General features: G+C 34.3%; 1 protein-coding gene across 2 annotated transcripts; it reads right to left on the bottom strand.

Annotated features, from left to right (window-relative positions):
• Positions 1-789: 789 nt before the first annotated feature.
• Positions 790-7,499, bottom strand: LOC132306216 (uncharacterized). Of its 2 annotated transcripts, none has more exons than XM_059803537.1 (3): positions 7,140-7,484; positions 6,986-7,058; positions 790-1,391 (listed from the first exon to the last, which is right to left on the bottom strand). In XM_059803537.1, exons 1-3 carry the CDS (start codon positions 7,285-7,287, stop codon positions 1,379-1,381), a joined length of 234 nt encoding a protein of 77 aa, XP_059659520.1. In that variant the 5' UTR covers positions 7,288-7,484; the 3' UTR covers positions 790-1,378. The 2 variants fall into 2 exon arrangements, with proteins under 2 accessions (XP_059659520.1, XP_059659519.1); XM_059803536.1 differs by lacking the exon at positions 790-1,391 and adding an exon at positions 1,679-2,871 and having other exon boundaries at positions 7,140-7,499.
• Between the last annotated feature and the right edge of the window lie 5,146 nt (positions 7,500-12,645).

A 12,645-nucleotide genomic window follows, 5' to 3' on the forward strand; every position in this document is an offset into this window, starting at 1 on the left:
AGTGGTAAAGCGATGTGCTGTCCAATTTTCATTGGTCCATGAAATTATGCTTTTCCACATTATTCACTTTAACTTAAATAAATCCAAAACTAACTTCTTTTACTAAGGGTATTTTTATCTTTTCATTTTTCCGATCAAGTCTCTCGCCAGATAGGGAATTTTTTTGTACTTCAGAGGTTTAGTTGCAAATGACCCATAACAAATAGAGATTTTTTATAATTTAGAGATTTAGTTGGAAATGACTCATATTTTAAGAGGATTTTGTACGCTTTACCTTTTTAAATAATTAAGGAAGTTATATATAATTTTTGTAAATAACAGGAGTTTGTATTTTTAGCCCTAATAACCATTCAAGTTTCTATGCATTTGTACGCGCGGTTAATATGCGCTTGGTTTTGGCTGCTAATGTCAAGAGACGTATCACCTGTATAATAGACTAGACCAGTCAACCTTTCGAACTGCCGCTGCGTAAACGAGTAAACTACCCCATCTTTCAAACTCCGACCCATCTGATTCGGGTTAGACTAAAACCAAGATTTCAGGCAAATTCAAACCCAGTCCAAGTGTGAATTGGATGTAAATGTTGAATTACTAATATAAAGAGCCATAGTTCAAAAGGAATTTTTTTATTTTTTTATTTTTTATTTTTTATTTTTTTTGGTATTACTAGTAGAATAATCATTTTGACTCTTTGAAATGGTAATTGGTATGTTATAATTTTGATACAAAGGTCTTGGATTGACTATAATTTAATTGTGGAAGTTGAGATTTTCTTACCACACTTAAAAGTGACAACTAAAAATATGAATATCATCACAAGAACGATACAAAACAGACACACGATAATATCAACACGGTAATGTGGCCCTCCTGCTGCCTTAAAAAAGGGATGGAATTCCAAGTAAGCCCACCTTCCCAGTATGGATGTATATATATGGTGTTGCACAAGTTACTGGGAAGGACAACAATGAAAAGGTGGTGGTGGCGGCAACTGCGGCGGCTGATGGTTGTTATGGCGCTGGTTGTTTGGATGTCAGATACTGCAAAATCTGACCCACAAATTAATCTGATCATCACGGGATGTAGTCAGTACAACGCCACGATCCTGTCCAACTTCATCAGCAACCTGAATGGCACCTTCTTGGATCTCCACAGCCAGCTTCTGAATAATAACACATACTTTGCCACGTCACAGCATGCCAGGACGTCAGACCCGGTATTTGCCATGGTTCAGTGCAGGAACTTCCTCTCTACAGCTGATTGTATCGCTTGCTTCGACGCGGCTGTGTCTGAGATAGGCATGTGCTTCCCTTCCAATGGTGCTCGGGTCTTTCTATGATGGCTGCTCCCTCAGGTAACTTAACAATATTTGAATTTATCACTTATCTTCGCTGATGCATTGAAACGTATAAAATTAGAATTTGGAAAGGACTTAATATCCATAGACAAATAAAAGAAGCTATTCAAAAGCATTCACCAGCAGCAAACCCTCTAGTGACCAATACGATTCTTAAGTTCATTTTTAAGAATGAATTTTCAATGATACAATTAAAATTAATACAAATAACTATTCAGTATAGTGTTGTTAAAAATTATTTCTGAATATATATATATATATATATATATATATATATATTAAAGAAACCTAAATTTTCTTGAATTTCTATTAAAGGGCTTTTTCATTTTTACATCACTTTAGTGGCACGTAATTTTCAAATTATTATTTTATTTCCATTTTTTTGAAAATTTAAAAAGAAAAGAAAGCCTAAAATGAAATAATTTAAAGAAAACCCAATTTTTTAAAATTTCTATCAAGGGGGGGTTGTGTGCAAAAAAGGGATAGAAATGGGCTTTTTTTTGCTAATTGCTCATTATTATAAGCTTTTTTTTTTTTTTTTTTTTTTTCGATGTCTCCTAAAATTTATTAAAGAACCCCAAACAAATAAAGCCAACCATATAGTTGTGATCAAAATTCCAAATTACTACTACTTATGTAGTCTTCAACGTGCCACTCATCCAAAACAATCTAATCTGTTTTTTTTTTACTTGACATCTGATGCATTCCAAAAGAATCAGTAAACCAACACAACTATGCCTTTTCTCACTTTCAAATTCTATGAAGGATGCAAATGAGCGGTGGACAAAGTAAAAATTGTTATACATCTTAGATAAAATTATGTATATAAATTTTGTGCGTGTGTGTATATATATATATATATATATACACATCTTACCAACAGGCTAGTGGCCTAGCGGCATCAGGCCCTTACTTTCCAAAGGAAGGTCAAGGGTTCAAGCCTCCAAGGAGGCATGTGTGTGTGAGTATCAACTATGAAAAAAAAAATTATACATCTTAGCTGAAATAACATAGTTGAAATCAAAGATAAAAGTAAAAATTGTGCACTAGAAACACTGATGTAGTAAAATTGTGTATTTGAAAGATTAGAACTTATATTCCAGGTAACATAAACTGTGAAGAATAATGGAGGTTACAAGTTCTCAAAACCTAGTACTCTTATATACCGAGTAACATAGATTGAAATTTCATGGCAATTGATATATAGCCAAACATTGTAAGAGTCGCGATTCTGGAATGTCTTGAATTCAAGTCCGTGTATCGATCTGCAGTGTTTAAATTAATATCAATGCCTTCAACAAGTGTACGGAAGGCACATGAGCTTACTAGTAAATTCAAGGCCTGATAAATTGATATTGTGGGATAGAGCCTTTAAGTCTTGTGATGATCATCTCAGAGTATAAAGTTTCTTACAGTTCGCTTCGGTTTTGAAGGTATGAGAGCCGCATTTTCTTTCAAGACGACCGGTGCGGGCAATGCTGGGATATGTGGCAATCATACTGCATCTCAGCCAACTGCTTTTGATGAGGTAGTAAAACGATCGTTAGCTGATCTTAAAGATGCGACACCCAAAACTAATGGTTTCTTTGCAGCAACAAAGAGAGAAGTGGCTGGCGGTAGTACAGCAGTGTATGCAGCGGCACAATGCCTTGAAACAATTAGTGAGAGTGGTTGCCAAAATTGTTTGACAGTGGCATATGGCAACATTGAAAATTGTTCACCAGATGCATCTGATGGTAGGGCTATTGACGCAGGGTGTTTCCTAAGGTACTCAGAGACCCCTTTTTTTGCAGATAACTAGACAACTAATATAACCGCTCTCCTTGGAGGAGGTGAGGCCTAGTTGAAGAAAATAAATATTTGACGTGGGGCATATCCTTTAATTACATATATATACATATATATAGATATATTGCTTATGTGAGATATGAGTTCTGCTCCTGATTTTATAGTTCTGATCCATGTATTTTTCTTGCCATGTACAATTTTAATATAAAAATGTAGCTAGTTACAATATTCACTATCCATCACAAAGTTCCTCTCATGCTATGATTTTCTGCAAGATCATCTTCCTTTTCCATTATAATGTATTACACTTGTAAGTAACTCATAACATCCTCTTAGCCAATCCAACTAATTTTTTACCCTAATGTTACAGGATCAACTGGAGATCGGATCAACCAAGGGTTAAAGATTACCTTAGGTAACATACTAACAGAAAAACTAATGCGTCCATGTTCCTTTCATTTTATTAAACATTCAGGGAAGCTAACCTTTTCATATATATAATGCACACAATTTGAGTTGAAATGAGAAAAATTCTCTTACGTCGGTCCTAATAATTGTTTGAAAAAAAAAAAATTTCTGAATGGCCATAAACTCTCAGCATATTTGCCCATCTATAGGCCCAATGAGTGTTATCAAAGAGCCAAGGAGCACTAAGGTGCAAGAGATCCTTTGGAGCCTAGGCGCATGGAGAGGTGCGCGCCTGAGTGAAGCGAGGCGCACAATTGAAAATTAAATTACTATTAAAGCATATTCATATTCCATATTAAAGGCACAAATATTGTCAAAGGCGCACCTAGGCCCACAACAGGCGCAAGTGTTGCACCGGTATGAGCCTGAAGCCTAGGCACGCCTTTAATGACACTGGGCCCAATTAAGATATGGCTTATCTAATAAATATCTGAATACATGACCAACTTCCACTCTTTCCATGCAGGAATCTCAGCTGGTGTGTTTGGAATTATATTAGTTTGTTTTCTGATAATCATCTACTACGTTAAAAGAAATGGCTTATCTGGTAATGCAATGATCTTCTCGAGGAACAAAACAATGAATGATCAAAACGTCGATGCATTTTTAAGGAATTTTGGATCCCATGCACCAAAGCATTATCATTATTCAGATATTAAAGGAATGACCAACTCATTCAAAGACAGACTAGGCCAAGGAGGATATGGTGTCGTGTACAAAGGAAAACAATTAGATGGTCAACTTGTGGCAGTAAGGGTCTTGAGCAAGACCAAGGGTAATGGAGATGAATTTATCAACGAAGTTGCTAGCATTAGTAAAACTTCCCATATCAATGTAGTCACTTTTTTAGGTTTTTGTTCTGGGCAGAACAAAAGGGCTCTAGTCTATGAATTCATGAGCAAAGGATCTTTGGACAAGTACCTCTACAATGATGGATCTCTGAATTCAATATGCCGTCTAGATTGCAAAACATTATACCAAATTGCAGTCGGTGTTGCTCGGGGATTAGAGTAATTACACCGAGGTTGTAGCAGCACAAGGATTGTTCATTTCGACATAAAACCTCAGAATATTCTTTTGGATGATGACTTTTGCCCCAAAATTGCTAATTTCGGTCTTGCTAAATTAGGCCAGAGGAAAGAGAGTATTATGTCAATGGTGGGTGCAAGAGGAACTGTTGGATACATTGCTCCAGAAGTATTTTCTAGGACTTTTGGAGGGGTCTCTCATAAATCTGATGTCTACAGCTATGGAATGTTGGTTCTTGAAATGGTTGGTAGAAGAAACGATATTGAAGCTAGAAGAGTCAATTCAAGTGAAGTATATTTTCCAGACTGCATTTATGAGCAGTTGGAACACATTCAGGAATTTAATGGTGTTACAAGTGAAGAGGAAATAGAAACAACAAGAAAAATGACCATAGTGAGTTTGTGGTGTATTCAGACCAATCCAGCAAATCGCCCATCAATGACTACTGTGGTAGAAATGTTGGAAAGAAGCCTTATATCCTTGCAAATTCCACCTAAACCCATCCTATCTTCTCCTCCTAGGTTGGTACAAGATTCTTCTGCATTATTACCACAAAGTTCGAGTACTGACTTTTCAAGTTGAAAGGAAGAATAATATCAATAAATTCTTTGGCTATCCTTTTTCTTTTGATGTGCTTTTGGCTTAATGCTAATACTCTATGTTTGTTTTGTTTCCTCTTATCTTTTCTTGAATTGTAGCAAAAGTAGAAAATTTTCAAGAATTTCGAGTTATTTATGCTTGGTTGTTTTCTTGAAGAAAAATCTATACTCATTACATAGGCAAACACAAAAATTGGTCTTAAGGTATACATGAAGCTAGGCTGAATTTGGGCTTTGACTGGGTCATCCTGTTTAAACACCCCATTTGACAAGCCCAGTACCGTACACTTGTCCAACATGGTATATTCTAATCGAACCAATAGTGTCCAAAAGTACTCCGAAAACCAAACAGCATGTGCAATTGAGATGATTCCTTATATCTTTTGCACTTGGAACTGAAGAACAACATATATCACAAGAACTTTATATTGTAGTTTTGTAGATGGAAATATTGTTGGGCCTGGATGAGACTGTGATAAGCAGTGGAATCTATTTTGCCTTCTTTTCCCATAGAGGATCAGAAAAATACAGGAGGAAGCAATAGAGGATCAGAAAAATACAGGAGGAAGCAATAATATTACTTGCATACTTTGAATAATTCACACATTAATTTTAAATATGTCCCATGAATAGAACTAAAATTCAATAGAATCTTGTACTTGTAGGAGTAGAAGTTTTTAAGGAACCATCAACTATTGCTGATCATGAACAAGCAGAAAAGACTTGTAAATTCGATTTAGTGTTTGTATCACTCTCAGTGAGCAGCAGTATGGGAACAGTAATATTGTCACTAGGCATTCACATTTTATGTGGCTATATTTGCATGCATTTCTAGATTTTTGAGAATTAATTGTTACTAAGGCCCAGGATTTCTTAGTGGAAATGCTATTTTTAACACTATGTGCGATCCTCTAGAGACTAGAGAGGCAATAAAGGTTCAGCCAAATTCTATTCGGACACTCATTGAATGAAATATTTAATAACTGTCTAACTATTTTTTGGCATTTGGAACCCTGGGAAGACACTTGGTCATGGAGAGGAATCAGATTCACTTCTGACTGAATCCCCCATATTACCCAAATTGTGTGGGGTGGATTAGAATTGGATGAGACCTGGTTTAAGTTGGGAGGAATCCTTAAGTATCAGTAGTTCTTCAATACTTTTTAGACCAAAATTTGCGCAAAAAGAACAGGATCAGATGAGGAATCAAATCTATTGAAAACTGAATTCCATCTTTTATGTATGTTCATCAGAAGCAAATATCAGTATTTTATTTTCAAAATGCCTATAACTAGTCCACCTCATCCATTTGTAAAGCTAGGAGTGAAATGTTCAGATGAGCATAAAATGGTGTTACTACGTTTCTCCATTCATAACTGAACTTTAGCAAGAAAATGTATCTACATTTCTCAAAAACTTTAGCAAGAATCTTATTTTTGCTCAATCCACAATAGAGGCCCAGAATAGTTATAAATGACAGAATATTAACAAACTAATGAAAAGGGGATTCAGAAAAAAAATAAATCAATATTACAAATAAATATGCCCCAAATCCAATCGAGTTTCAGATTGTTCACAAAAATCAACTAGCAATAAGATAACAGATAAATCACACAGAACAACTCAGTTTCAACAATGTTTATGAAACATTTAAATGTGCAGATACAAACCACAAAGAAGAAGGCATCAATGGAAGAGAGCGTTATGAAAATTTACTGAAAATACATGTATATAGAGAGAGTACCCGAACAAAGCCCTTGAAGCAAAAGGGGTACTGGCAGCGACTGAATCGGTTGCAGTGGAAGCTGCGAGTGAAGCTGAGAAACAGTACGAGAGAGTTCAGCGAAGAAGAAGATAGATGAGAGTTGAGAGAAGACGACGACGAAGAAGAGCGGTACCTGGGCGATTATCCTCTGTGATTGAAGACGAAGCTCCGCGCAAGTGAGAGAAACTCGCGAAAGGAGGGTTTGAGGCAATGCCGTGCTTGACACGAGAGGAAGGGAAGAGAATTTGGGTTAGACCCGTTTGGGTTCGCTTTTCAATCATTAAAAGCGCTTTTGTTTTAAAAATTATTTTGGGATAGATTTGTTAATCACACTACTCAGAGGGCGTGTAAATATTATTCGTTTTACAATCACCTTCTTTTTTTTCTTTTTTCTTTTTTTGTTTTTTTTTTTTTGGGATCCAACATTTTTTGTTGGCTCTTTGCTGATGGGATTGTGCATATTCTTTTCATTTTTGACCGAAAATGACTCCGAACCATTTATCCGAACCTGCTCATACATATAGATATTATTCACTTTACATACTCTCCTCTTAACAATTATAATTATCCTCAAAATATGTTTACATGATTAAATAGTGTCCACAAATATAAGTCTCAATAATTTTTTATTTCAGAAGATGTAAAAACTCAGCTTTCTCGCCGACCGCAATTTGAAACATCACAATCACTTCCTCTTGGTACCCAACTTCCTCATTAGCCTTTTCCCTGGACTCAAAATAACTTTTAAATTAAGTTAAAATTTGCAACTTTTAAAATTACTCTTTCAGTAGAGTTTCATATTTTAGATAATTGTTTTCGATAGGGCAATTTTATGATCTCTATGGTGGGTGTAAGATTAACTATTAGATTTATTGATTCATAATTATGTGAGTTTGTGCAGTGGAAGATATTGTGGAAAGTTTAAATTTTTATATTAAAAGGATTAAATACTGTGTTTTTTTTTGTTTATTATTCGTTTTATAATCACTTTTTTTTTTTTTTTTTGTGACCTAGCATTTTTTTTTTTGGCCGATCCTCAGGGGCTTGTGCATGTTATTTCCATTTTTGACTGAAAATGACTCGGAACCATCTATCACGACCTGCTTACACATATAAATATTGTCCACTTTGCATACTCTCCCCTCAACAATTGAAATACCCTTAATTTTAAAAGTATAGTCTCAGTATTTATTTATTTGTTTTAATTGTATTTTTAATTATTTAATTGATTATTTGACTAATTGCTTATGGGTTTAATTGAATTAAGTATTACTTCAGTATTTGATTATGTGTCTGTGTGTTATTTGTATTTGTCTATGTGTTAATTGTTTAATTAGATTATGTGCTTAAATGGTGTTTTAATTAATTGTAAATTAAATGTTTTCTTTTATTTTATTATTATTTTTTATTTTTCTTTTATGGTTATGGTTAGTAGTAATAGGCCAACCAATTGGGTCCCATGAACTGCTTGGATAGGAGGTTGGATGGGTACGTATTATTACCCATGATAGTTGTGTGTGTGTGTATATATATATATATATATAAAAATATATATTATATACATATATAAAAGGGAAAGTAATTTATTTATTACTTTTATGATAACTTGGGTAGTAATATTTAATCTGATGTATATGTTTTATATTTAAATAATAAAATATATATAGATTTGATACATGTTATGTTTTAAGTTACTTTATAATATTATGGTAGCTTAAGTATTATTGGATAATGCATTAATAAATAATGGGTAATTTATTAATTACTTTTATGATAACTTAGATAGTAATATTTAATCTGATGTATAAGTTTTATATTTAAATAATAAAAATATACATAGATTTGATACGTATTATATTTTAAGTTACTTTATAATTTTATGGTAACTTAGGTATTATTGGATAATCCATTAATAAATAATGGGATGTATATAATTTATTTATTTAATAAAGATATACATAAATTATATACGTAACATATTTTATTTACCTTTTTAACATTTTAATTTTTATTATTTTTTTAAGTTAACTTGGATTGGGAAAAGGGTCAGGGTTAATTTATTTAGCCTATAAATATTTAGTTATAGGTTGTAAAAGGGGGTTAGAAATATTCACGTGATATATTCTAGAGAGATAGAGTTAGAGAGGGAAAGAGGAAAATTGAGGAAAGAAGGAGGAGAAAAACCTGTAGAGAGAAAATCAAGGAAGAAGAAGTTTAACTTTCGATCTGAAAGTTTAAGGCAAGTTATTCTTCTATCTCTTTCCCTTTGATTCGTATTTCTGTACATGCCTAGGAAATTCCAGGATTTATTAAACACATAAAAGTTAAATAATTATGCATGTTTAATTGGATTAGAACATAGGTTTTATGAATTTGATTCATATATGTTCTTGTGTTATGAATTGATAAATGCAAGATTTTAATTTAATTTCCGGTGTGAATTTTTATATGTTTAAATTATGTATTTTTCATATCTGTGGAATGATGGAACGTAGAAACATCCCTCGGATTCCTGAACATTAAATAGAAACTAGGTTTGGGTTTAAATAAATTTAAATAGATTCAATCATAATGATACTTGCTATTTGAATGTTTTAAACAAACGAATGGATTTAATCTTTTAAAATGTTTTAGCAATTGAGATTAAATGTGTAGAATGAATTGGATATGGAGAATGCTTATTTGACGGTATAATAAAATATCATCATATATAAGATTTAGTTTGTATAGGACATATGATATAGGAAGCTTAAATAAATAATAAGTCATTCCTATTTTGTGATAACTTGATATCATATTATCATAGTTATTTTTGGATTGTTTGATGTATTTCCTTGATCGTTACATCAATTGTTGGATTGTGTAGTTTAATGCACCGGTATGGGACGGTGGCATTCTAGGGACGGATTAATTTATCAGTTAAGTCCTACCTATTTTATATAAGAGAATGGATTAACTAAAATGTTAAGTCTTACTTATATTCAAGTCAGGTCAGCTAAACAAGTTGAATGACTTATGGAGGATTAATTTATTATATAAGGGAATGGATTAACTAAAATGTTAAGTCCTACTTATATTCAAGTCAGGTTAGCTAAACAAGTTGAATGACTTATGGAGGATTAATTTATACCGGATAGGATGGTTACTAGATTATATATATATAAGTATGGTGCCATGATATGAGCTTAAATCTCATGATCAGTGGTTAGGGCGCGTATATCACTAGGGATGTGTAGCTAGATATAGTGTAGTTGTGTACCCTGGTAGGTCTAGGTACTCATGCCCACTATATGTACATTTTGCATGTTGCCTACTATTCAGGTTGAGACAACCCTATAGTCTAGTGAGGTTCCTTTAGTGTGTGTATATATATATATGGCCTACTAGTTACTGTTGGATTGACTAGGATGTATACGTGTATTGGATCTTTGCATGGATTGTAGTAGAGTAGAACTTGTTTGTGGGCCTGACCCACCATTATTTTTCAGGTGTTCGTTAGGAGTAGAGGTTGTTCGTGCTGAGCGGGGATCAGTCTACTTCATTCTTCCGATTCTGCATAGGAGATTCTTTTATGCTTCGTTCTTTAGTTGTAGACAGTTATTGCTGTCACTTGTTCAGATTGGTTTTTAGGGGTCCACACAGTATGGATTCCCAAGTTGTATTAATGGAGGATTTTTTGTATCAAAATGATTTTATTATTAATGGAAATTTATTAAGAGGTTTTATTATTGGATTTTTCTTTTAGTTTTCTTTCAGTAAATTATTTATTCCTATTTATTCTTTTGTACTCTGTGTTCGTTTATTGCCGATTTTATTTTTTATATCCTCGGGTATTCGGGCGTGGGCCTGGCCAACTGATAAGCGCGGAATATTGCATATTTAAGCGCCCTTTCTTGCTTAAGTTAGGTCCATTAATGAAGTATAATGTACAATTTTACTTTACTTGTGTACTTTTGTCTTGTTTTAGGTCGGTTTCCCCGATTATGATTAAAGAAGTGGTTTTGACATCATTCTTGTTGAAGTAGCTGCGCCGTTACTGAGGACTGTCTTTTGGCTTGGCCTCTTGAGTCCTCGTATGCTTGGAGTTCGTGGCTTAGTGTTCAAAGTGGAGACCGCGTCAACACTCCGGCTCGAAGAGGCTTACAAGAAGCCTTGATGAAGTTGTAGCCTCAAGGTCCTGCGGGTGCCCGCCAACTCCTCAACTCTCTACCTAGTTTCACGGGGCCCCGCGACAGGCTCGCGGGACCCCGCCGAGCTCTCACAGGTGCCCACCGCGCCATCGCGGGCTCCCGCCATTCCTGCCAGTAGCTGCCTTCGATGATGCAAGCGCCCGCCGATATGCAGACAGCAGGTCACCTAATCCTGAATTCAAGTTGATTCTTGTCTCCTATGCATTTTCTGTGGTTCTAATGGCTCAAGGGTGGTTGGAGCTCATAATGGAGTGGATGGAGAGTAGATTTTGGGTAGATAAAGGATGAGAGGCTTATTTTTGGAGGATATATCTCATTCTTGTAAAGTTCTAGAGGGAGAAAAAGGGTTGAGAGGTTTTGGGTGTTCTTGGAGCTCAAGGTGCAACAATGGAGAGTTCTTCTTCTTCATCCTCTTCATTCCTTGCAGTAATGGGTAACTAAACCTCCATCTAGGGAGGTGATGAAGCCTCCCCTTATAATCATATACTAGATTAGGCTCTATTTTGGGGATAATAATGTATAATTTTTTGTCTTTTTATAATCTAGAGCATATTACTTCTTGTAATGAATTCTAATGTTTATAAATGATTGATGTAAGTTAATTATCTTGTCTTAGATGGTTCTTATATTAATCATAATGCTTGCATTTTCATGGTGACAATGGAAATAAGATTATGAATGGTTTTCATGGCATGTTGATAGAGAAACTTGATTGTCCATTGCTTAGGTATTCTCTTTGATGGTTTATACTTGATTCCTAACTTCATGTGCTTTATCATTTGATTGAAGGCTTAATGATCTTTTGCTTAAGATAGTATGTTTGATGCTACACCCTAGTTTAGGTAGTTCAAATATATAAACTTTTGATTGATCATTCTTATTTTGATTTAATAAACTTCTTGATGATTATAAGGTAACCATGTGTTGTTGTATAATTCTTGACCATCATATATATATTGTCTATCCCCAATGTAGTCTTGATCTAACATGTGTTCAAGGTTTAGTGCGGATTCACTTCCCTAGTCCCTTTGTAATTGTCTTTGCCTCTCTACTTCTTAGCATTACTGTTTTATGCATTTTTCAATTCATAATTATAGTAACAACTCTCATAAACCTCTATACCCCATCATTATTCTAAAAATGATTCTAAACACCTTAGTTGCCATAAACTAGCAATTCCAGTGGTTCGACTTACCCGACCAATAGCCCTATTTTACAATGATGTGTGCTATTGCAAAAGGGTTGATTTAAAATTGTAATCGATCCGTCGATTAAATTTTTGGCGCCGTTGCCGGGGACTGCACACGGTTTTGCAACCGAGGTTTTAGGATTACCTTTGGATTGATTGTCAATATTGTGTTTTGTGAATATTTTCTTGTGTTATTTTGATCATTGTGACATTTTAAGTGCTTGTGAGATTCTAAATATTCATGGCTTGCTGAGGAAAGC

Source organism: Cornus florida, unplaced genomic scaffold (genome assembly GCF_030987335.1).
Source record: "Cornus florida cultivar Cherokee Brave unplaced genomic scaffold, ASM3098733v1 CherokeeBrave_3.0.0_Hap2_Chr05, whole genome shotgun sequence".
Taxonomy (NCBI): domain Eukaryota; kingdom Viridiplantae; phylum Streptophyta; class Magnoliopsida; order Cornales; family Cornaceae; genus Cornus; species Cornus florida.